At 44.5% G+C, this 26,390-nt stretch overlaps 1 protein-coding gene across 1 annotated transcript in view; it reads right to left on the bottom strand.

Moving 5' to 3' along the window:
* The window catches only part of LOC111525043 (carboxyl-terminal PDZ ligand of neuronal nitric oxide synthase protein-like), a 357,456-nt gene extending 332,910 nt beyond the window's left edge, over positions 1–24,546 (bottom strand). Inside the window, exon 1 of the mRNA XM_023190355.3 lies at positions 23,959–24,546. Within this exon, the coding sequence (XP_023046123.1) occupies positions 23,959–24,063 (105 nt within the window). The 5' untranslated portion in view covers positions 24,064–24,546. The remainder of the gene's footprint in view (positions 1–23,958) is intronic.
* Between the last annotated feature and the right edge of the window lie 1,844 nt (positions 24,547–26,390).

Genomic DNA, 26,390 nt, shown 5'->3' with positions numbered 1-26,390 from the left:
CAGTCTCTACAAAAAAATATCTCTACAAAAAATAAGCAGAGCAACTAAATAGCAAATTTAAAAATTCATGGATGACACTTAACGAAATTTGGTGACAAGTTATCCCCACAATCCCCCAAATACAAGCAGATGGAGACAAATCACCAACAGCCAGCATGATATTGATGTCTATGTGGGAGAAATCAAAGGGAAGCAATGGGGCATACGATGAATGTGAACCCAAAAGAGCCAATAGGGTAAACTGGAGAACTGCTGCTGAACCTGGAACAACAAGGGACCCAGAGGAGGTTTGAAGGGCTGGAGCACTCAAGCCACTAGGAATTCTCAAAACTGACTGCCCAGGACAGGACCCCACACCAAGAAAAACTGCTGGGAACAGAATCAAAATGAAGCAGGACAGGCAACAGAAACAAAGGAAAGAGAAGGCTCAGGTAAAAGAGGAAGATGGAAACAGAACCACCACATTTTTTAAATCTCCATGAAAACAAGCTCTGTGCAGTTAGAAATGCTACCAAACCAACCCTCCTTTTTAAAATTCAGGAAAACTAAGTTTACATAAAAATTAACAACAGAAAAGTAACAAAGTCAAATCCATAAACATTTCTATAAAAAAAGAGAGAATAGGAACAAAATAACATCCTTAGAAATATGTGATAGTGAAAGCATGCCAAAAAGACATATTTTTAAATAAGCTAAAAATACTTTAAATTATGCAAGGCATGAAAGAACAACATAAATTAGAATTAGAAAAATTCAGAAATAAAGCGACAAAACTCAAGAAAGGAAAGTAAAAAAAGAAAACTATTTTAGAAATAAAAACTAAACTAGAAGAAATACCAAAAAAAAAAAAGAAAAAAAACTAAAAAATGCCTGAAACTTAGGGAAATTTAATTAAAAAGAAATAATAGAAAGAGATCAAAGGGATTTGAAAGGGACAAAAATTGAAGATAGGCAAAGAAGAACCAATATATGGATAAGGGGGGTTCTGGAAGAACAAAACCAAAGCAAAGAATAGAATTCTAAAAACAGTAGTCTGTGAAAACTTTCCTGGAAAAAAACTATTTGAAACCTGACACTAAAAGAACATATTGTGTACCTGAGAATACTGACTCAGAATAATATCAATATATACTCTAGTAAAATTCCCAGACTTTTTTTTTTTTTTTACAAAAGATAATTTAGGCAGCATCTAATTTTAACAGTATACAAATTATAAGGAAAAGGAAAATTAGATCAGATTTACAAGCTTTATGCCAGAAGTAGATGGAATAACACTTAAGATTTTTAAAAAATGTCAACCACAGATTTCATATTCAGCAGTTTTGACCTTTCACATACAAAGAGCATAGATAAAATGTTATCAGCATTCAGGAAAAAAAAAAAAAATCAGGGAATACTGTTTCCATAAGCTTTTCCTAAGGATACTAGAGAAGAACTTTGGATAATAAAAGTGACCAGAAACAAGAATGTAAGTATTGGTAGTAAGTATTAAATATGTAATTACTGAAGAACTAAAACTAAATGAGGGTTAAAAAGGAAATATTACAATGTGTAATGATGATATGATTGTATTAGTTAACTGGGGCTGCTATAACAAATTATGACAAAGCTACAGGCTTAAGACAACAGAAATTTATTTTTTCACAACTCTGGTGAACAGAAGTCTGAAATCAGTTTCACTGGGCCTAAATCAAGGTGTCAGCAGGCTGCACGGCCTCCAGAGGCTCTAGAGGAGAATCCATTCCTTGCCTCTTCCAGCTGCTGGAGGCTGCCAGTCTTCCTTGGCTGTGGCCACATCACTCCAATCTCTGACTCTATGGTTACACTGTCTTTTCCTCTTCTGTGTATAATCTTCCCCTACCTTCCTCTTGTAAGGACAACTGTGACTATATTTAAAGCCCACCCAGATAATCCAGGATAATCTCACCATCTCAAGATCCTAAACTTAATCACATATACAAAGTCTTTGTCATGTAAAGTAACATTCACAGATTCCAGAGATTAAGACATGAATACGTTTTGAGGGACCATTATTCAGAGTATCACAATAATACAGTATATCCATTTTAAAAGATGGTGGAGGATACAGATGACATATTTTTTGAAAGGCTTTGGACTGTTTTCAGTAATCATAATTGGTGCTGGTGTTTGTACTATTATTCTGAGATCCCTAATTGTGTAGCGTAGGATAAAGCAAGTAATTATGGAAATATTGGATTATGTTATTCCCTATGTATTTGAAAACCAGAATTCTCAGTGTGGACAAAAGATCAGATGAAATACAGAAGTAGTTAAGATATTGGAAATATCAGTATGATACAAGTATGTTTACATCTATCACATTCATTCTTGCTCTTTCATTATGTGTAGCTTCCTAGCTCTGTTCACCAAAAAAGACCTATAGACAATGGCCAGCTCAATAAAAATTAGCATAATTGTATTTCAAGCATAATGGTCTTGAAATACAATTTTGCATTAAAAGATACCAGGTCTTCCTGGAGAAATGATTGATTCTAGGTCTGAGACACAAAATACACAAGGAGTGGAAGAGAGATGAAGGAGAAGGAGAATGGTGAGGGGGAGAGAAAATCCCTGATACCAAAAGAGGTATCAGTCACCAGACTCTATGTATTCATAAATTCATAAATACATTACCACAGGAAGGGGAAGGAGGTGCTGCTCAGCCCTGGACACACACACACAGTCTGGACACACAGCTAGCAGTGTCCAGCCAAATAGTAGTATAAGGAGGGCTTTGACCTACAGACTGAATAATCTGGCCTCAAAGAGGAAATCATCACCATTGTTTTGGGGCACACCTCAAACCCTCTTGGCCTGCTGCCATTATACATTCCCAAATACCCTTTTGATGGAGATCTGTCCCCCTCCTCACCACCACCCACCTACTTGCAGCCAGATAAGTGCTGGTTTTGTATCCCCAAGTATATCCAGTAACTCTTTTCAATTAGGTTCCTCATTGTAAATCCATAAAAAGAAAGTCTGGCCTTATAAATCAGGCTCGATAATCTGAACAACCCAGTTCTGCTCACAAATGTCCTTATTCTGTGTACACATCAGCAGTTCTTATGGCTGCACACGACAAGATCACCTGGGAGTTTTTAAAATTACGATGATGATAGGAACCCAGCCTGAACATGTGAAATAAGAATCCCTAGGGGCAGTGGGTATCCATGTTTTATAAGTTCCTCAGGTGATCCTATGGTACAGCAGGGTTGCAAAGTACTGTTACATGAAATTAGGTTTCCGAGGCAGCAAGGTTAACTGTTAGCCCTCAAACAGTCAGCAACAATGCCAGCTTTTAAGCCCAAGACCCTGGCCCATGGGACAACCCCTGGGGCTCTCAAGCACATATAGGCCTCTTCCTGCTTGAATTTCTACAGAAATGCAAAATCATAACTAAGTCTTTTTTGTCCTTTGCCTTTTTGCAGAATTTGATGCTATAGGGTTCTGCTGCTTTTCAAAATTCTTCTCTTTTGGCTGCAATAGGGTAAAATTGATGACTAGACTTTAAAGAATTTTTTTCACAGAGCAGCAAACAGTATAAATACTTGAGAACATAAGACTAGTAATGGATAAATCCTGCTTATATGTAGTTACATTTGAACAACATATTGATGAACAGCTAAGGGAAGACAGAGATCACAAGTTTCCTCCTCCCACACCTCAAAGAGAGAAGGCACTTTACACAGCCCAGGAGCACATGGAGTGCTGTGCAGTCTTGCTGTGTTCTGACTGTTTGCTTTAATTGATCTGTCAGCCAGTATGTGGGCATTAATTGGAATGTGACTTCACTGGGTAGAGGGGGATGGTCTGCAGAATACACAGGAAGAATCAAATACAGAATCATGGAGTGCTGGAGTTGGAAGGGACCTCAGAGATCACCTCTGAGATTTAGGTTCTAAATCAGCTCTGTTATTTTACAGATGAGGGAGACTGAAGTACAAAGAGATGAAAGTGACTAGTTCAAGGCCATGATCCAATAAAGGATGGGATTGGCATTGCAGCTTGTCCTGAACACTCCCAAGCCACATTGCAGTCTCTCAGACCCCAGCCTCCATGCTGAATAGACAAATTAGTGTAAAGTGAAAAAAGTGTAAATGAGAATGGGGAGGTGGCTGCCTACCTCCCACATGGCATATCCAGTGCATTCAGACTGCCTTAGAAGAGGTGAGTCAGCAGCCTCAAGTGTATGCTTCAGACATATTTTTAACAGAAAACAACTTAAAGCTACTGTTGGAAAGAGGAAATAAAGACTCACTAAGAGGCATCACTGTCACAAGCTACTGGACATCCATAGCATTCTAGGGATGTCAGCCTCACTCTAACACACCAAACTCTTGCTGAATTCATCCACCCCTATGTGTCTTTACTGAGTGGCTACTATAAACCAGGCCCTCTGTCAGTGCTGCAGAAAATACAAAACTTCAGCTGGGCGCGGTGGCTCATGCCTGTAATCCCAGCACTTTGGGAGGCCGAGGCGGGCGGATCATGAGGTCAGGAGATCGAGACCACGGTGAAACCCCGTCTCTACTAAAAATACAAAAAATTAGCCGGGTGCGGTGGCAGGCGCCTGTGGTCCCAGCTACTCAGGAGGCTGAGGCAGGAGAATGGCGTGAACCCGGGAGGCGGAGCTTGCAGTGAGCTGAGATCACGCCACTGCACTCCAGCCTGGGCGACAGAGCGAGACTCTGTCTCAAAAAAAAAAAAAAAAAAGGAAAATACAAAAGTTCAACCACCTTTTGGGGCCCTATGCTAAGTATACAAATAACACTACTATAAATCAGATGGTGCTGTGGCAATACAAGGAAGCACACAGGTACAGTTGGATGAAGGTGAGAAACTAGTATTTGCTGAGCTAACCCTCACAAGATGAGCGTGGAGTTGTTGTATGCATCCTACGCCTACAACTACAAAGCCAGCTACAAGCTAGTTCAACTTTAGTAAAAGACAAATGAGACACACATCGTAAACCTCTTCACCATCCTGTCAAGGGAATGACTGGGAGGGGGAAGTCATTAAACATCAGATTCTCTACATAAAACTGTTTTGTGAAATACAGCCAACATGACTCAGATGACAGTTGGGCTGGGCAGGGGAAGCAAAATCACTACAGTGGGTAAGAGCCATGTTGGGGATCCCACTCCTGGCCAAGGCACCCCAGTAAATGTGAAGAGCGAAGCAGTATACCCACACTGTCATCAACTTCATGTATTGATTCATTCATTCAAGACCAATGGCACATCTATAAGGCATCAGACACCGTGCTAAGCGCTGGAAATTCAAAAGCAAGTCAGATACAGTAAGATAAGGATCTCACCAGCCAGGGAAAGCTACTCAGGGTAAGCAAGGGAGGGTATAGAAGACAGAAATAACTGCTATACTGCAGATAAATATTAACAAAAGCCTGGGAACACAAAGGAAGTTGTTGTCTAATATCCCTAGCTCCGACCACTACCACCTTGTGCCTGCAGTACAGGACGAGCTTCCTAGACAGTCTCTCCAGGACTATTATTGCCCCCTCCACCACCCTCCACAGAGTTGCTAAGGATGTTTTAAAACCTCAAGAATCATCATTTAAAACCCCTGAAATAACCCTTCCAAAGCCATAGACTAGTCCACTAACAGCTGCCTCCAAAAGTTGTTCTGGGTCCAGGAAAATGGATGAGCTCTGCTCCATCTCAGCAGCGCCCATGAATACGCCCTACAGAAAGCTCAGTGGAACATGGCTGCATGTGAAAAGCAAGGCCTCATTTCAGCACCAAAACCTTGATCTCATTTTTGTCCCAGAATTGGATATGAAGTGAACTTGGTCAAGTCACTTGATTTGACAGACCCTCAGAAGCAGCAACTATAAAAGAGGAAAAATAGCACCCATCTGGCAGCACAGTTGAAAGAATTAAATCAGAAAGTTTATAAAACACCTAGCAGAATGCCCAGTACATAGTATGTGATTAATACCTAATAATATAATGTGCCTATCTTTCCACGTGTCAGTATCTTCCCAGCCAGGCTGACATCCTTCAAGTCACCAGCCTTGTCTCATCTCTCTCTGGCCTTCAACACCAAGCACTGTGTCCCAAATATGGTAGATGCACAATAAATGCTTCCTGTAGACTGGATCCATTTCTACATCTGCATTTAGGAATGCAAATTCAGGGAACAGGAGTCAGACTCTGAAAGGGCTACACGAAGAAAGAAATCTAAGGAGAACTCAACAAACCCATGAGAGGAAAGTGGATATTAGTGAAATAAGAATTTATGAGGCAGTACACAGTGATTCATAAAGACCACCACTTGGGGAGGACCTCAGTTCTTCTTGGTCTTCCCACTGAAACTTCCTTTGCCTGCTCCAATGTTTTCACCCTATGATTCTCAAATGTTCCTGCTTGATTTGATTTCATTAGAATCATCTGGGGAGCCTCCCAATATGGTGAATTCCCACTTGCACAAAAATGAACTAGATACACCTTCCCCTATTCCTCTGAGATAGAACTAAAAAGTTCAGACATTATATACAAAACAAGCAGGAGAAGAATCTGAAAGATGGAGAGAAGACAGAGAAGCTAGGGACCTCAGCACCCAAGAGATGGCACAGCAGCGAGTTCCCTGCATTTTCTTTTAGCCTCACATCTCCCAGACTGGTTGCTGGAGAACCTGGAGACGTGGAAACACCAATAGACACAGACAAAACAAAAAAAGGTCCCAAGAAAGCCTGTTCTCTCTAACCAAATGACCAGGAAAGGGGCAGCAGAGTACGACAAAAACAATTTTCCAACAGTAACAGCTCCACTCCAGAAAAATACCACAGAAAACACTATGGGCTGGGTACACAGGCTCACATCTGTAATCCAGCACCTTGGGAGTCTGAAGCAGGTGGATCATTTGAGCCCAGGAGCTCCAGACCAGACTGGGCAACATGGCAAAACCCTACAAAAAATACAAAAAATTAGCCAGGCATGGTAGCACCCACCTGTAGTCTCAGCTACCAGGGAGGCTGAGGTGGGAAGATCACCTGAGCCTGGGAGATTGAGGCTTCAGTGAGCCATGATCATGCCACTGCACTCCAGCCCAGGTGACAGAGTGAGGCCTTGTCTTAAAAAAGAAGAAAAAGAGAAGAGAAAAAAACTGTGGCCCAACCTCACCAACCGAGTGGGGAAACTAGACTTCTGCCTCACCAGGCTGTAATCAGATATTCCAATCTCACCTCCCTCCTGATAGTGACAACACCAAATGGGAAGCTGGAACATCTCCCTCACCTGGAAACACAAGGCCTCCTCCACCTCCTTGCTGGGGTGTCAGAGGAGACCAAGTGGAGACCTTGAACTTCTGCCACCAACCCAGTGGTATTAAGGCCAGTATTAGTGGTGGTCATGTGGAATCAGTAATGAGGTACCCCTACCCCTTCCAAATAGGATGGTATCAGCTGAGGCCTAGTGAATAACCTAGACTTCTACCCCCACCTGAGAGTAGTGAGGCTCTCCTGCTAGAAGATCTAAATAAGACCCAAAGCTCATAACATAATATCCAAAATGTCCAGGTTTCAGTAAAAAAATCATTCATCACTCCAAGAACCAGGAGAATCTCAACATGAATGAGAAAAGACAATCAACAGAAGCCAAAGTCAAGATGACAGATAATATTAAAATTACCTGACATGGGTCTTAAAGCAGTCCTAAGAATGCTTCAACAAGCAATTATGAATGTGCTTGAAACCAATTAAAAAGTCAAAAGTCTCAGCAAAGAAACAGAAGATAGAAAAATCACAATGCCCAGGTTGCACTCCATACTAACTGAATCAAAATCACTAGGAGTACTTAGCTATTATTTTGTTTTTATAACTCCACAGAGATTTCAATGAGCAGCCAAGTTTAAGAACCAGTGCTCTAATACTGTGGGTCTCAAACTAAAGTGTCCATCAGAATCACATGGTGGAAAACTTGGTAAAGACACTCAGGCCCTATGCTACTTCAACAAGCCTAGGCCTCTGTATTTTTACTAGTTTTCAGGTGATTGTGATTACTCCAAATACTAAAACACCTGCTCTAATTAATCAAAAGAATTTGCAGGTGATTTCCTTCATCTGTGGAAGCTGCAAAATCCTTGATCTGGAGGAGGAAAAAAAATGCATTTAAGTGACTTTGAGTAAAGGTAAAATTTCAATCACACTTTGGATATAGGTGACCAGAATATAGTCTGTTTAATCTGGGCTGCCAAATTTAAGAAATCCAGCCACATTAAAGAGCAAATTTGAGGCCAGGCACAGTGGCTCATGCCTGTAATGCTAGCACTTTGGGAGGCCAGGGCAGAAGGATTGCTTGAGCCCAGGAGTTTGAGATCAGACTGGGCAATATAGTGAGACCCTGTCTCCAAAAAAAACCAGCCAGTTTGAAAATGTAGTTACAGTGGAGGCTGTGTGTGGCAAGATAATGTTACCTGTCACTTGGCCCACAGGAGACATTAATCTTCCTCTCCACAGAACAATAAAATGTTTCTACATGAGTGCTTCTTCCCACCCAAAGAAACCAAAAGAAAAAGCAAAGAGTTTATAGTCAAGATAGAAAAAAGGACACAATCAAGGAGCTTTTCCATTGTTCATGGTGGACTGAGATTTCCAATCCAAAAGGCAACATCTCTGGGAATGAGCTTTTCAGCGTTTTGTACTCTACCAGAGGCACCCTGGGGCCTCTGAGTGGAGATAACTTGTCCTCAAAAATAGAGGTGGACCAATAAGCATATGCGAAAAAAAGCTCAGCATCACTGATCATTAGAGAAATGCAAATCAAAACCACAATGAGATACCATCTAACACCAGTCAAAAGGGGTATTACTAAAAAGTCAAAAAATAACAGACGTTGGCAAGGTTGTAAAGAAAAAGCAACATTCATAGACTGTTGGTGGGAGTGTAAATTAGTTCAGCCATCGTGGAAAACAGTGTGGCGATTCCTCAGAGACCTAAAGATAGAAATACCATTTGACCCAGCAATCCCATTACTGGGTATGTACCCAGAGAAATATAAATCATTCTGTTATAAAGACACATGCACGCATATGTTCATTGCAGCATTATTCACAATAGTGAAGATAAGGAATCATCCTACACGCCTATCAATGATAGATACACTAGCTAAAGAAAATGTGGTACATATGCATCATGGAATACTGTGCAGCCATAACAAAGAACAAGATCATGTCCTTTGCAGGGACATAGATGGAGCTGGAAGCCATTATCCTTAGCAAATTAGTACAGGAACAAAAAAAAAACAAATACTGCATGTTCTCACTTATAAGTGGGAGCTAAATGATGAGAACACATGGACACATACAGGGGAACACCATACACTGTGGCTTTTCAGACAGTAGAGGTTGGGAAGAGGGAGAGGATCAGGAAAAAGAACTAATGAGTCCTAGGTTTAATACCTGATTGATGAAATAATCTGTACAACAAACCCCCATGACGCAAGTTTACCTATGTAACAAACCTGCACATATGCCCCTGAGCTTAAAATAAACGTTTTTTAAAAATGGAATACAGGAAAAAAATAGAAGTGGGGCCAGGCACAGTGGCTCACACCTGTAATTCCAGCACTTTGGGAGACTGAGGTGAGCAGATCACTTGAGCCCAGGAGTTCCAGACCAGTCTGAGCAACATGGTGAAAACCCATCTCTACAAAAAAAAAAAAAAAACATATATATATATACACATGAAAATCAGCCAGGCATGGTGGCACATGCCTGTAGTCCCAGCTACTTGAGAGGCTGAGCTGGGAGGATCACCTGAGCCCTAGGAGGTCAAGGCTGCAATGAGTCATGATCATGCCACTGCATTGCAGCCTGGGCAACAGAGTAAAATCCCATCTCAAAAGACAAAAAAAAAAAAAAGGCTGGGAAAGGCAAGGAAAAGGGCGTGGACATTGAGAGGAGTGAAATGCCACACTGAACAGGAAATGCACAGGCAAGAGCCCAGCCAAGAATAACACCCTCCAGGAAGGGCCTCCCAGAGCTCCTCTCCTTCCCCTTCTCCAGCATTTCCACCTAGTCACTGATGGCTCATTTCTTTATCTGGACAACATCAACATGGCCCAAAAAAGTCTTTACAGGTGAGCCATTGCCCAATGGCACAGAACAGCAGACCTGGGTCCCAGACACAGCCACAATGCAAAGGACTAAGATCACCTTCAACAGACCATTTGCCTATTCAATCCAACCTAAAAGACCCTCCTCTGAAAAACTAGAACAATAACACCTATCCTCATGGGATAGGGGCCACTGTAAAGATTAAATTAGTTACTACATGTAAAATGCTTAGAACAATGCACAGAACACAGTGAGGACTTGAAAAACATTAGCTCTTGGTATTTTGAATGATATATACAGCACAAGAGTTCATAGTGGAGACACCCTGAGCCACACTACCTGTGTTTGACTCTGGGATCTATCCACTACTAGATGTAGACCATGAGCAAGTGATTCTGCCTCTCTATGCCTTGGCTTCTTCATCTAGAAGATACAAATAATGATAATACCTTAACTAGCATGGTTGTTGGGAGAACTAAATTAATCGTTTCATAGAAAGAGCTTGGCACAGTCCCTGGAACACAGTAAGCACTTTCTAAATGACAGTAATTATGTTATCTTTCTACGGTGTGGCTAACATGAGGCAAGTGAGTTAGGGAGTCCTCTTGACCTTTGAGGAGCTTGTAGCCTAATTAAGGAGACACGCAATGCACACATGGAACTAGCAGGGAAGAGCAGCACAGAATATGGATGCATGATAATTCTACAAGCATGCAAACAGCACTTCTCATGGTCTCCTCGCTGTCTCCTTTCCCTCTCCCCAACACACTCATGTGCTGAGGGAATTCAGAATGTTACAGGGTGCTGTGGGGTTAGGGGAGCTCCCTTCTTGGTCACCCCCTTACTCCCAAGGGTGGGCCCCTTAGTAGGGATTCCCAGGTCTCATTCAATACTCAACACTGCTCATTTAAACAAGTTCCCCCTGGAAAGCACTTAGTTTCAAGAATAAATGGGGGTAGTCACTCTCCTCAGTTTTCATGGATGGACCGCAAAGGGGTGAGACACTTAAGCCTCACTAGAGAAAACCAACAGGGCTATACACAAGGGGTGGCGGGGTAGGAATTCTAAAGTGTTCCAGCACTCTCCGGGCACTGAACTTGCTGGAAGTGCCATTTTAAATAACGTTTAAAGCCAGCTGCTCCAGTGCTTAAAAGGAAACATGATGCTGAATATAAAAATTGTAAGGGGAAATGTAAGCATCAGAAGGTATTAATTAATCCCATGACAGAAGATTCCTTCTGCTTAGATTACCTCTGCCTAAAGAAATATTTATCCAAGAAATTCAGAGAAAGACAAGTGAAGACAGACAACACTGTACTTAAGATTCTGTGATTTTTGATCCTGACAAGGATTAAAGGGCTGGAACAAATGTGATGGTGGCATGCACCAGAACCTAGTTAACCCCTTTTTATTCCTTCCCAAGGAGGCTGACAGCTATTTTAAGCCCACAAAGTAGTCACGCTGTCTGATTTGCAACCTTAGGAATCAGAGTAGCTACAGCTAGATTTTTTAAGCAGGCATGTATAATGAAGATAATACATGACTAGGTCTCTGACTTATAAAAGAACAGAGTGGTCGGCCTTCCTGAGTCTCTCACTCCCGTCGGGATGTCGGGACTGCAGGAACTCCATCCGAGAGCCCCACCGGGGGGACTCTGTCGGCCTCCTTTGCCAGACGCCGAACAGACCTCTCCCCCACACCTTAAGTGACCAAAAATAAACTTGCAGTTTTGCTCCTACACTTGCCTACTCGCTGGTTCTTTTTGTGCTTGCTCTGGTGGTCTTAGAAAAACAAATCAGTTGGTGCCAAAGACCTGGGAGGAGACCCCTCCTCAGGCCTCTAGGGGTTGAGGAACCTCCTCCTGCTCCCACACCGCAGACGGACCAGGACCTGAGACCTGCTTCCCTCACTCTCACGGCCTCTCTGGGTAAGTGCCCTTGTCTCCTCTTTACCTCCCTCGGCCAAAAATCCTGCACAGGTCCGAGGTCCATTTTGAGCCACCAAGTGGCTCGGGAGACCCGTTCAGGACGGAGACGTCCACCTGAAGGTAATCTCCACTTTGGCTCCATGAGCCTCCAGTCTGTCTCTGCTGGTTCCAAAGGACACTTTGAAGCCAGGCAGAGATCCACTTCCATTTCCATTGTGTCCATTGTGTAAGTAAAGAGGAAACAAACGGGAAACCCCCCAGTCCAAATTTCCAAAGAGCACCCCCTTAGGGTGCCTCCTAGCCAATTGAAAAACCTTACAGCTCGAACAAGACCTTAGGAGGAAGCGGTTAATTTTTCTTTCCACTGTGGCGTGATCGACCTCAGCAATTTCTGCCAGCGGCTAGGCAAGTGGTCCGAAATTAATTACGTAAAAGGCTTTTGGGCCTTAAGCTCTCGTCCCTATACTCCTCCTTCTCTCCCCACTCTCTCCACCCCCTCCCTTCCTGCCCAGACTCCTCCTTCCTCCTCCTTATCTACTAGTAATCCACTCGGTCCCGCGCCTCCTTCGGGGCCCCCAACTGGCTGTCTTGAGTCCCCTATCTCTGCCCACACCCTCCTACAGTGTTAGCACCTTTGCGAGAGGTGGCTGGGGCGGAGGGGGTAGTCAGAGTACATGTCCCTTTTTCATTGGCCGATCTTTCCAAAATTGAGAAGAGTTTAGGTGATTTCTCAGCTAATCCTACCATATACATAAAGGAATTTAGATACCTTTGTCAGACCTATGACTTAACTTGGCATGACCTCCAGGTTATCCTAACCTCTACCCTAAACTGACTGAGGTTCTAACCCAGTATACCCAGTTAGATCCGGCCTCCCCCACAGGGGCCACCATTTTGGCGTCTTATTTCATTTCTCAATCAGCTCCTGACATTCGTAAAAAACTTCAAAAGGTAGAGGATGGTCCTCAGACACCAATACAAGACCTAGTTAAATTAGCCTTTAAGGTCTATAACTCCAGAGAGGAGATGGCAGGCTCGCCTCAAACAGAAGTTACAGCTCCTAGCAGCGGCTTTACAGCCCAGTCGTAACCCCAGACCAGAGAGCGCAGACTCCAAGGCTACGAAAGGAGCCTGCTATAAGTGTGGCAAGGCAGGACACTATGCCAAGAAGTGTCTGCAAGGTCCCCGAGCCCCAATGCAGCCTTGCTATAAGTGCAAGGCATCAGGACATTGGGCTAGTGAATGTCCTAACCCTCGTCCACCAGCAACCCCCCGCCCTGCTTGCCAGCAGGGAGGACACTGGAGGTCTGACTGCCCCACCCTGAGAACAGGTGCCGCGTCTCCACGTGACCCCCTTTCCCAGGATCCTGGGAGCTCCTTCCAGCTCCTACATCTGGATGACGACAACTGAAGGTGCCGAGACTCGGGGACCCCCATCACCCTCGCCGAGCCGCGGGTAACTCTCCTGGTAGCGGGTAAGACAATTAATTTTTTAATTGACAGCAAGGCTACCTATTCTGTTTTGCCGTCCTTCTCTGGACCTAGCCTTCCATCCAATATCTCTGTAGTAGGAGTAAGTGGAAAGCCATCCACTCCACGAAAAACTCCAATCCTTAATTGCTGCCTGGCCAACAACTACTTTGCGCACTCATTCCTCAGTCCCAGCTAAAAAGGGCCCCTACCGAAAGCAATCAGTGGAAATCAGTTTGGCTTTCCCCCACTCGCCTCAAACTTACTAAATTTTCTTAACTATCTCATACTCCCCAACCTTGCCAGGACCATCCTTCTGGGTTTTGCCTATATTCCAACAAATGCTTCCATTCCTCATTCCTATACTAATACTGTGCCTTATTTTATTTTTCATCCGTGCATCCAAATACCAACCATAAGCCCCGACCTTAACAACGCCCCTTAACAGCAGGAAGTAGCCAGACAGACCACGGCACCCCTTTATCACTATTACCAATAAAAGGTTGGACTGTTTGGACGAACAGAGGCAGGATGGCGCACTTCCGGGTTCTTTATCACCAGCTTTTCCCGCGCATGCAAAAATGCAGCCGGCGCCCGGGAAGGTGCAGATCAACTGGGCATGCACCAGGTGACGTCAATCCGAAGAAACCAAGATTTACCTGGTTGCACCTGTGGAACGCCCCCCGACACGCCCGTGCTCCGCCTTTTGCCCTCCCAGTCCTAGAAAAGCCGCTCTCGGCCAGTGCGCCACGCGGCCTTCCTGAGTCTCTCACTCCCGTCGGGATGTCAGGACTGCAGGAACTCCGTCCGAGAGCCCCACCGGGGGGACTCTGTCGGCCTCCTTTGCCGGAGGCCGACAGACCTCTCCCCCACACCTTAAATGACCAAAAATAAACTTGCAGTTTTGCTCCTAAAAAAAAAAGAAAAGAAAAGAACAGAGTGTCTGAATATTCCATAGATTAAAACCATGCACAGATGAAACTTAAATTGCAACTTGTAGGACTTAATAACAGTAATAAAAACAGCAGCCAACTCTGTGCCACGCACAATGCTAGGCCATTTACAGGTACTACTCATTCAATCCTCCCATTAACTCTATGAAGTATGAGATATTTGTATCCTCTTTTTACAAATGAGAATGCTACAGGAAAGATGTTACATAACTCACACAAGGTCACGTAGCAAGTGAGGGATAGAGCCAGGATTTGAACCTAAACACAGTTTGGCTCCTGAATCCATGCCATGCTATGCTACCAACCAAATTCATGTCATAAAAATTGCAAAGTAGCAAATTAAAGAAAATAAGCCATGAATTAGGAAAAAAAAAAAAAAAGACATCAATTCATTAATGAGAAAACAAGTTGAAAATGTTTCTTACATAAATGACAATTGAGAAATGACAATTACCTACTCCTGAAATTGGCCATATGTTCTATATTCAGATTCTAATTCCATTTGACATTCATTACTGGAATTTTATTTAATTCAGGGAAAAAAATGCTTACTTGGCATTTTCATTGGAAGGAATTAGCACTGTGTGAGATTGGGGTTATCAGAAAGAGGCCACACCAGGGAGGTCCCTCAAGCCACTGGCAACCGGAAGTTACCAGACTAAAGCAAGAAAAATGGTGGGGAGGAGTGTGGAGTCAATTAAGGCACCTCTCACCATTGGGTGACCCAGGAGGGTCCTGGCCATCTTATAGGGAGCATCTCTTTCATTCAAAATACATTTTCTATGCGCAAGGCACTGTACTCAGTGCTGTGGAAGACACGGGGGCACAGTGATATGGACCCTGACAATGACAATGCAGGGATGAAAATCAGACAGGGCAAGCAGCTCTAATATAAAGCAGGTGGGACTGGTAACATCCACTTCATGGAGTGACTTGTGAACTGAGTGGCAAACTGCAGTGAGGGTTAAGGGAATGGTGGGTACTACAGTTGGGTTGAAGCCCAGGGTGATTAAAGGGAACTGTTCAAAAACAGTCTTGAATGTCATACTAAGAATTTCGGTTAGAACTATATGTAAGTACAGAAACTTTTCATGGTTTTGAGTGGGAGGATAACCATTTCAAGAAAATTGATAGGGCAAAAGTTTAAGGATGAGGGGGATCAGAGAACGAGTGGGGCACTGGAGACCTTCAGGAGGTTATTGATGGCCCTGATAACAGGGGAGGGGGTGGAGCATCTGAACTGGTGATGGATCAGCCAGGGCGCATGGATGGATGTCACTGGGAACATTCAAGAGGATTTGGCACCTGACTTGGTGTAGGGTACAGAAGAGTACAGCCTGGACACCATAGGTACCCAGTAAACAGCAAATTTGAGTTGGCTGTTAAATCAAAGAATACAAGGAGTACTTTAAAGTGTCAGGCCCACGTGCCCAAGAGGATGGTGGGGTCGTTAAAAGACAATTAAGTCAGAAGAGAAATTTGATTTCCAGCTTGTTGAGTGATGGGGACAGCAACACATTCAGGTACAGATGGCCAGCAGGAAGCTGCAAATAAAGATGCAGAGTCTGGACTGAAGTAGAGAGCCAGCAGCCTGCATAACAGAAGAGTGGGAGCAGACAGAATCCAAAGGAGAGGGAATGGAGCACTCACGGTAGAGGGCAAAGGGAGGATGTAGAACAGCCACAAAAGAAGGAGGTATGGGCAGGGGCAGGGGGCTGGCTGACTGCAAGCAGGCACAGAGAGCCCAATGAGGCATTCCATGGAGGACTAGGACAGGCTGCTCAGGAAGAAAAGTCAAAAAGGATGAGGACAGAGAAGGGGGCAGCAGAGCAATTTCAGTACAGCAGCCAGGACAGAAGTCGGAAGGATGCGGCCAGGGACTGAATGAAGACTGAGGAACTGCAGAGGGTGGAGTACTCTCTCACAAGGCTTAGCTGTGAAAGGAAGAGAAAGACAACATGTTAATTAAAGAAAGAGGCAGAAAGAAGAGACGTTTCATAGAGGAAAGGCCATAGCATATTCTTAGGCAGGGAGGAGTAAGTCAGTGCCCAGGAGATGTAACCGTGCCAGGGTGGGGGTGGGGAGTGAAGGGCATAATTAGGAGGACAAGGGCAGACTAACAGGACATGGAAAGCAGACAGATCTCAAAATGAGGGAAAAAGAAAAAAATTGGACTTCATCAAAATTTAAAACTTCGTGTTTCAAAGGACAATACCAAGAAAGTGAAAAGACCACCCACAGAATGGGTAAAAATATTGCAAATCTATATAAGGGATTTGAATCCAGAATATATAAAGAACTCTTACAACTCAATAGTAAAACGCCAATCCAACTTTTAAATGGGCAAAGGATCAGAATAGACATTTCTCCAAAGAAAATATATAAATGGCCAAAAAATACATGAAAAGATAGTCGTTTTTTTTTTTTTTTTTTTTTTTTCTCTGAGTCTGCTTGCTAGGGAATGAGGAGATATTCTGTTATTCAAAAGGGAAATGCAAATCAAAACCATGATGAAATACCACTTCACACCCAGGGGGATGGCTGGAATCAAAAAGTCAGACAAGCATTGGTGAGGATATGAACACACTGCTGGTGGAAAGTTAAAACGATGCAGCCACATTGGAAGTTCCACAAAGGGTCACACATGGTTACCATGGGACCCAGCCATTTTACTTTTATTTATTTTACCCAAGAAAAATTTTAAAAAATAAAAAACAAAAACATGCCTGCACAAAAGCCTGTACGTGAATGTTTACAGCATTATTTTTAAGAGGCAAAAATGGAAACAACCTAAATGTGCCTCAGCTGATGAGTGAACAAACCAAATGTGGTATATCCATAAAATGATATATTATCCAGCCATATAAAGGAATAAGTACTGATAAATTATAGATGAACCCTGAAACATGACGCTAAGGGAAAGAAGTCAGACACAAAAGACCACATATTATATAATTTCATAAATATGAAATGTTCAGAATAGGCAAATCTAGAGACAGCAAGTAGATGAGTGGCTGTTCAGGGTTGGGCAGATGCAGGTGGTAAGGATTACAGGAGTGTGCCACCATGCCCAGCTAATTTTGTATTTTTAGTAGAGATGGGATTTCACCATGATGGCCAGGCTAGCTTTGAACTCCTGACCTAAAGTGATCCACCCGCCTTGGCCTCCCAAAGTGCTGGGATTACAGCCGTGAGCCACCACACCCAGCCTAGTGTTTCTTTTTAATGTGATGAAAATGTTCTAAAATTGACTGTGGTGCTGGTAGCACAGATCTGTAATATCTTAAAAATCACTAAATTGTACAGTTTAAATTAGTGAATTGTATGGTATGTGAGCTACATCTCAATAAAACTATTGGAAAGGAGGGAACTCAATAGTAAAAAGCCAATCCAACTTTTAAATGGCCAAAGGATCAGAATAGACATTTCTCCAAATAAAATATATAAATGGCCTTTTCCAAAAACAGAAAGCAAGAAGGAAAGTAGCAAAGATCAAGTTTGCAGGGTAGGGCAAAAAGGCAGGAAGGAAGGGCCATGGGCATGGTCCCAGGCTGTCGGGGAGGGTAGACAGCAGGACGAGGGCAGCAAAAAGGTCATTGCGGAGCTAAGAGCATCCTCAAGGCAACAAAGGTATAAAGGGAAGGCAGGTAATTATAGCCAGCAAAAGCATTCTGAAAGTTTGAGTCTTGGGAGTAGCAGCATTATGAGTAGGCAATAGTAAACAGTGAGTCAAGTCTGATTAGGGTCCTAGCTACAGATAACTGGCAAAGGTCATCATTAGATGTGGCTGCATGATTTTGACCACTAAAAAGAACTGGGACATTGTGGGCAAATGTCTGAAAGCCATTTCAGAGCTACGACTGAAAGCCATAAAATAATGAAATGTACGGCTAATGTAGAAATAGACTTGTCCATCAAATCCCAAGAATACCAGGTGTGGAGTAACATACTGGGACACCTGAGAGCAATGTAAGGACAAATAAAACAGGTGTCATTTCAGAGCAGTACTGTATCTTTGGAACTCACTGCCCCCCACCAAAAAAAAAAAAAAAAGTAGTCTGGGCAGAAGATAAGTGTTCTTAAAAGCATCTGGAAAGGCATAAGAAAGTGAACTATGTCTCCTTCTTAATGATGACATTGGAAAATACATCAGACCCTTAATCTAAATTGCTACTGTTCCAGAACCCTGGAAGACAGGCCCCTTAGTCAGGGTGGAGAGAAGGGAGAAAGTGGACATAAGCACCCAGTGCATAGTGGAATGGGTTCTGAGAGCTCTGTACCATGCCATGCAGGCTCAGATGAGTCAGGGATACCCCACTTACGGTGACCAAATGTCATTCATCTGGAGGCCTTCATGGCAGTATGTTTAAGAGGCATCCACAGATATCCTGCTGAGGTTACTGGAGTCTCTAAAATCCACATCAGGGAAACCATCAACCAATGAAGCCAGGTAGCAAGGAAGGAAATACAGCCAGAGAATTCAGCTTCAATCTGACCAAATGCTCCCAAACCACAAAATCACTCAGCAATGATATTTACTGCTTTCAGACTTTCCACAATTGGTCATTTCTTCCACTTGACAATTTTTCATTGTGACTATGTTTGTACCTGATGTTGAGGCTTGGGAGGGGGAGATACACAGAGGCATGAGACTCCTCAAAGAACATTCCATATCACTGGAGAAGATATATGCAGAGAAGAAAAAACAGAATTTTGTGTGGTAAACAGCTTCAGCAATATCTCTCATCCTACGTGCAATCTTGCAATGTGAACTTGACATTCTCCCATCAAGAAGTGGGGCTTATTCCTCTTCCCCAATAGCCTATTTTGACCAACAGGATGTGGCAGAAGTGACCCTATGTAACTCAGAAAAGCCAGGCTTAAGAGCTTCTGCTTTCCTGCTTGGAACACCCCCCACTGAAAACCAGCTGCCCTAAAAAAGGTCCACCATGCTGTGAGGAAATCCAAGCCAGACAGTGGAGAGAATAGTCATGTGAAGGACCACCAAGGCACAGTCATATGAGTGAAGCCTTCTTGAACATTCCAGCCTAGCTGTGGATGAATACAGCAAAGTGAGTGATCCAGTCAACACCATAAGCAACAGAAGAACAGCCCAGCCAAGCTCTGCCTCAATTCCTGAGTCATGATTCATAAGCAAACTAAACAGTTGTTGTTTCAAGCTACTGAGTCTTGAGGTAGTTTGTTTTCAAGTGATGGATAACTGAAACCAGTTTGAAGCCAGGGAACCAGGGATAAGTCCTGGTTCTGTTATTATGTGACTATGTGACCTTGGGTCCATGACTTCCCCTCCAAACTTCAATTTCCTCATCTGTCCAATGATGGGGTGAGGGCGTTGTACTAGATGAGCCATGGTGCTTTCCAGTTCTGACCGTCTGTATCATACACACAGATACAAGGGAACAATCTAGGCAATAAGTGTTAGGACTACAAAGGAAGCAACTATTAATACTTCAGGATTAAGTGAGCCTTGGAGGAGGTGAAAGAATCATGGACCTGGAGTCAAAAGCCCTGGAGTGTGAGGATTAAGTGAGGCAGTGGCTAGAATAACGCATGGCACATAGTAAGTGCTCAATAAATACCATTAGCTGATATACCAATTTGCAACTCTGGACAAATTAATCTCTCTGATCCCCATTTTTTGGTCTGAAAAATCGAGATAACACTAATGTGCCTCTTTCTATACAAGGAAAAGTCTTTGTATGTAAAAGTCCCATGCAAATCAAAAATCACCTACAGATAAGACATAACTATTATTAATACTCTTATTATCCTTTGTACCATTAGCATTAAAAGTCTCTTTCTCACCAAGAGAGGAGAGACAGTTGATGAAACTGGACACCAGGAAGACATACTGGGAGATCAGGAGGCAGGTACTAAGGAGCCACAGGCTCTCAGGGCATGTAAGATATACCCACCCGCCAGCATCAGTCAGTAAGCCAGGTGCCCACTCTGAACACAGACAGCAGGTTTCCCTGGCAAGCAGCTCTCAGCCCAAAGGGAAATCTGGAAACGGCCAAGCATTAAAAGTTTGAGCCGGGTACAGTGGTTCATGCCTGTAATCCTAACATTTGGGAGGCCGAGGCAGGCAGATCACCTGAGGGCGGGAGTTCGAGGCCAGCCTGACCAAAACGGAGAAACCCCATCTCTACTAAAAATACAAAATTAGCTGGGCATGCTGGTGCATGCCTGTAATCCCAGCTACTCGGGAGGCTGAGTCAGGAGAATCACTTGAACCCGGGAGTTGGAGGTTGTGGTGAGGTGAGATCATGCCATTGCACTACAGCCTGGACCACAAGAGCGAAACTCCATCTCTAAATAAATAAATAAATAAATGTATGCATGCATGTATGTTTGAATAATTTCCTATACCAGAGTCTTAGAGGCCAGCAACCTGAGACCACTCCACTAGAGAGCCATGAATCAAACCCATGGCCAACATAGAGTGAATATTCCACAAAAATTATTGAATGAAAAGGCACTGGATTTGGGAGTCTGAAGTTAAAGCCCCAGGCTTAAATCTTGGCTTTGTCATACACAGCTGTGAGCACTAAGGCACACAACAACCTCCCTGAGCCTATATCCTCATTTATAAAATTGACATAAGGAGACCCATCTCCTAGGGAAGTAGTGAGAATTAAATGAGGTACTGCAGGTGAAATAATCTAGGATTGCACTTGATAACTAAATGCATGGTTTTTTAAGTGCACAGAACCTCTGCCACCCAGATGTCCTTCGATCCTAACCGCATACCTTTCAATCTCTGCAGAACGGTGAAAATGAGTGGCATACATCCAGAGGAACACTCAATCCAATGTTGATTCTGAAAAACTGCCAGCCCTTGGGAGAGAAAGAGCTGCACTCATTTTCCAAGGGTACCTGACAAGGCAACAATAATACATTTGCATTTCCCAGCCTGCATTTTTCCAAAACAAGGGAAGACTGTGATGTGGATTTAACCCTGAAATCCCAGTGATTGTGCAGTTGCACAGACACTGCTCTGCAGGGATGTTGAAAACAGCCAGAAAAGGCTCTTACCAGGTGCATGTAGGACAGAAAAGCTTGTGCTTCTACCTCTGCTCAGGTCTTGACTAAAATGGTGTTTGAATGTGCCAGGGTGCAGCATCAATTACAAAGATCTGAGAGTTAGGACCTGGTCCTCAAAGTCAGCCTTTGCCCAAAGAAGGTCCACCACTCCCCTTACCGTATGCTCCTGTCCTTTCTTCTCTGCCTCACCTCTCTCAAAGAAGGATCCTTAGTCCCCTATGTCTCAGATTTGTATTGGGAAAACAGCTTGGACCAACTGCAGCTCCCTCTCCTTTCACTGACCACCACTGCCTGTGAATCCGGGGAAGTTACTATAGGAACTACATCACAAAGCCCCCAGACATTTGCTTAGAAAAGAAACTGTACATTTGGGAAAGGGAGCAAGTTGGAGGCAACCCTCAAGCCCAATATATCTCAATATTTCTCAATGTCTGGCCGCAATCACCTGCATTAAAATCACCTGGAATGCTTGTTAAAGGTACATAGTCCTGGGCTCCCCCAAGATGCATCGAATTAGAATTGGGGTGTGGCAAGATTCAAACTTGTTAAGCCCCTCACCTGATTATTCTTAGGCACACTAGGTTTTGGGGACCAAAAGCAGAGGACTGAACTGTGAGAAAATAAAAAGGCTTAAAATACACGTATTTATCTATCTACCTATCCGAGACAGGGTCTCACTCTGTCACCCAGGGTGGAGTGCAGTGGTGCAATCATAACTAACTGCAGTCTCTAACTCCTGGGCTCAGGTGATCCTCCCACTTTGGCCTCCCAAAGTGCTGGAATTACAGGCAATAGCCACCATGCTCAGTCTTAAAACACTTTAAATCTGATCTCCCTTCTTACCAACTCTTGCTTGTAAAACAGGGTACTGGTGAACCAAACAAAACATAAGCCAATTCCCCAGTTTATGTATGTCCAAGAAAATTAAATCATGACCCTGAGGAAAACTCATACTTTAAAATAAAAACCCCCACTCACCAAATCAACAGGCCTGGACAAAAATTAACCCAAGCATCCCATCTTAGACCCACCGATCAGATCTATTCTGAGAGATGAGAGAAGTGAGATAAGATCTTGGCTGCAGCCCCACTCTGTCCCAGCCATACCCAGTAATTCAGCTCTGCATTCCACAGCAGGGTTTAATGTTTCAGGGGGCTGGGGGAGGCAGTTCTCCTAGCTCCAGCAAATATGGCTGGGATAAGGTTATTCAGGGGAAAAAAAGGTGAGCTTCACCAACTCACTCATCTACATGAGAAAGAAAAAAATTCTAAAGAAACTGACCACACTAGGCGCATGTCTGATACTCGAAAAATGTGTGAATTGAAGGAAGAAGACACCTGATGGAATAATCCTTTCGTGAGATGCTAACAGCCTGCACGTACACCATCATGAAAGAGAAAAAGAGAACAAAGAGTCAAATTGTCATCACATCCAAAGTACAACGTTTTCAAAACCAGCAAGACCCAGCCTACTTAGAGGGGCAATACTTTTCCACCGACAGGCACACTATAGGTGCCGAAAGTCCCTGGGTCTCTACGTCACAGAGGAGGTTAAGGGGCTTGAAGGAAGAGCAGAACACTTTTCCACAGAAAAAGCACTTTTTCCTGGTGATGGGCAGTGGGAACCGCCACTGCAATTTCAGAGGCCAGAACTCCTCACTCAGGGAGGTGCATCACAGGGGGTCAGCCTTCCTCACACCTGATGGTCCAGGGCCAAGACTTCTGCTCCACCCCTCCCCCAATGGTGGACCTGGGACTCCGACCTCAGCGCTGAAAATTCCAGTCATCTCTGCTAAATTCTTCTGCAACAGTTCCCTACTAGATGCTGAAACTTAACATTAAGCCACAAAACTAGCAAATGGGTAGCTTTCACCACTCCCTTCAGTGACTGGCATATGCAGAGAGAGGAGTCTGGCAAATTAGGCATTTAGGAAGTGACTCTGACACCCAGACCCGGTTAAAAAAAAAGTTTAAAAAAAAATCTGTATTATTTTCTTCAGTTAGGAAGCAGGCATTTCTCTTTTAAAAGACCTTCCTGAAAGCACCTCTCCCTGGGAGCCCAGCAGGTAAATAACACCACAGCTCCCTTAAACCGATTCTAAAGGACCAGGTGCCCAGGCTGCGCTCACTCGCCGCCTTCTCCTCTGGAGGAGGGATCCGGGAAGTAACTCAACCCAGTCCTAGGCGGATAAGGATGGGGGAGTCTGCAGGTGCGAAGGGGGAGGTGAGGCAATACCGCTCAAACTTTGCAGTTGCTCTTGAACAGTTCTGGGCAGGAGCCCGAGGAATTACAGACTCAGAGGGGAGAGTCACCCTCCCTAAGAGAAAGGCCCCCAAATCGGCCTAGCCCACCAGCTCTGGGTCCAGGACGGCTGTGCATCCCATCCGCTCAAACATGCCCCCCCGCCCACCGCCACCACAGGTAGCACCCTCCCTGGAGCCCCCTCACCTTGGCCTCAAAGCAGATGCCGTGCTGGAAGGCGTCCTCGTTGTGCAAGGGGATCCGCAGATCGTGCCCATCGTCCACAAGGTTGTACTTGGTTTTGCTGGGCATGGTGACCCGCAGCGGACCCGCTCCTTCGGAGGCGGCGGCGGCTGCAGGAAGGGGCTGGCGAGACCCGGGGGAGGGGAGGCTGGAGCTGGGCGCGGCGACGCGTGGTGGGGCCTGGGAGCGCGGGGCAGGGGGCGCCCTGGCCGCGCGACGGCCGGACCCAGAGCGGTGCCGAGGGCCGAGCGGCAGCGGGCTGCGCGGATGCGGGCGACGCGAGCGGCGCTGTGGTCGCGCAATTCCTGCCGGCGAGGAGGGCGGCGGGGGAGGAGGTGGCGGCGGGAGCGGGCTGCGCGGCGCCCCTGCCCGGGGAGGGGAGCGGTGGGGCGCGCGGCCCGAAGCGGGACTGGGCGCGGCGCCGGCCCCAGAGCAGTGGAACGCACGGCCCGGGACGAAGAAGAAAAGGCGACGGTGGCGGTGGCGGTGGCGGAGGAGCTGGGTGCCTGTCACGGAGACGCCAGATCAGCCGCCAGCGAGCGGCTCCTCCTGCGGGGCGGACCCGGGCCGGCTCCTCCCTCCGAGCGCCGAGGCCCCGCCCGCCGCCGGGTCCGCCCCCGCGCAGCCCGCGCTGCCAGCCCAGCAGGTGAAAGTCCCCGGGATCTCCGCGCCGGGCCCTGCTGGCGCCCCCAGCCGCGCGACGCCGGCAACTTCGCCCCGGCCCCAGACGGCCGGGATCTCAGGTGCCCTAGCTCAGCCTAGTTTCCTTTTCTTAACGGTCAAATTCTGAGCCGGAGCTACTAATGGCCGCGGCGGCATGGCCTTGAAGTTTTTGTTTTTGTTTTTGTTTTTGGAGAGGGGGGAGGGGCCGTGTTTGTTGTTTTGTTTTCGTGTTTTACCAGGAAGGTCCAAGTCTTGCCCCAGATATCCCAAATCTGGGCCCTCATTAATTCTTAAAGTCCCCTTTCTCAGAAGGCAAGACTGCGCCCAAATGGAGGACTATCTTAGGCGCTCTTTGTTCCTATGTGACTTGTGTAATAAGGCTTATGGGGTGCTTTTAGGGAGCATTTTAACATTTAAAAGCCATCAGCCTTGTAGAAATGGGGAAGGCAGAAAGGAGTAATAAGGACAAGAGAATGCAGAATATTTTTATATTCTTGACTATCTACAATTGGGTATGGACAAAATGAGCTTCCAAGCTATTTCCGGCCAGCATATTATGGTTCCCATTCTAGTAAATGCTGGAGCTCAATTTGCCTATTGTTAAGAAGGGACCTAGTCACTTTTCTCCTTTACATCAAGAGTTTTTGAGAAAAGTTGCCTAATTATCTCCATCTTGGCAGATACCGGGTAATGGAAGGGTTGTGTCCTATGTGTTCAGTTTCTTAACGGTGCAAGATATGCAAATAAAGGAGCTATAGGAGGAATTCATGGCCAAGTATTCAGTGTCTGTCAAAACACCATAGGTAGAGTTGCATGATAGCGGTTATATACATGGTTAACTCCAAAATCTCGGAAGGTAACCAGTCAAGCCAGTGCCAAAGCCAGTCAAATATGAGATCCTTTAGACCAAATGGTCAGATTCTCTGTTGAATTCATCACCTTAAACCTACTTTTAGTGTCCTGTGTACATATCCACCCAAGACAACTTGCAGACCAAACATTATTAATTGCTTGTTGTATAGTCCAGGCTTGGAATCACCATAAAGCATAACAATGAAACTGCTTGTAAAAGGTATGTCTTCTTATACCATTTCCATGACAGATTTATACAGGAGAATACATTATTGCCGTGATTGCATTTCTCATTTTGTCTCATAGTGCTAAAGTACAATTGCCCTTAACTAGATATTGCCTGTTCCCTAACTGCTGAAATTACTGGTCAAGATGTAGCAACTTCTTGGATATCTCCTTAAATAAAAGCAAACTGATGATGTGGGCAAATTAACCACATACATTATGCTGTATAGATTTTATTATATTCATAAATGTTAGTAAGAACCAAAAATAATTTGCACTCAAGGAATGCACCACTAACCTTTTTATAAATACAGGACATGAAAGTCTAATCAGGCATGTTTGACTCCTTGAATGTCAAAGTGGTTTTAATATGCATCATGAATGTACTCTCTAAAACCTGGCACAGTAATTCAATAACTTAAAGGCAAGACCTTAAGTAACTGTTTCATTTACATCTCATATTCTCTCCCGAATTTAAAATGTCCTGACTCCAAATGGCCTTTTTTCTGGATTAATTTGGGTCTAACTGGACTGCTGGATTTATCAGAATTTCATATCTAAGTCTGTAACACATTGTTTGTAGACAAAACACAAACAAAAAGGCTGAAGTCCCAAAGGTATTTCAGGGTCTAGTACAGAGACTACCACAGAGTGGA

The sequence above is a fragment of the Piliocolobus tephrosceles genome, chromosome 1, assembly GCF_002776525.5.
Source record: "Piliocolobus tephrosceles isolate RC106 chromosome 1, ASM277652v3, whole genome shotgun sequence".
NCBI lineage: Eukaryota > Metazoa > Chordata > Mammalia > Primates > Cercopithecidae > Piliocolobus > Piliocolobus tephrosceles.
Note: the sequence above shows the minus strand (reverse complement) of the source record. Positions and strands in the feature narration are given on the sequence as shown.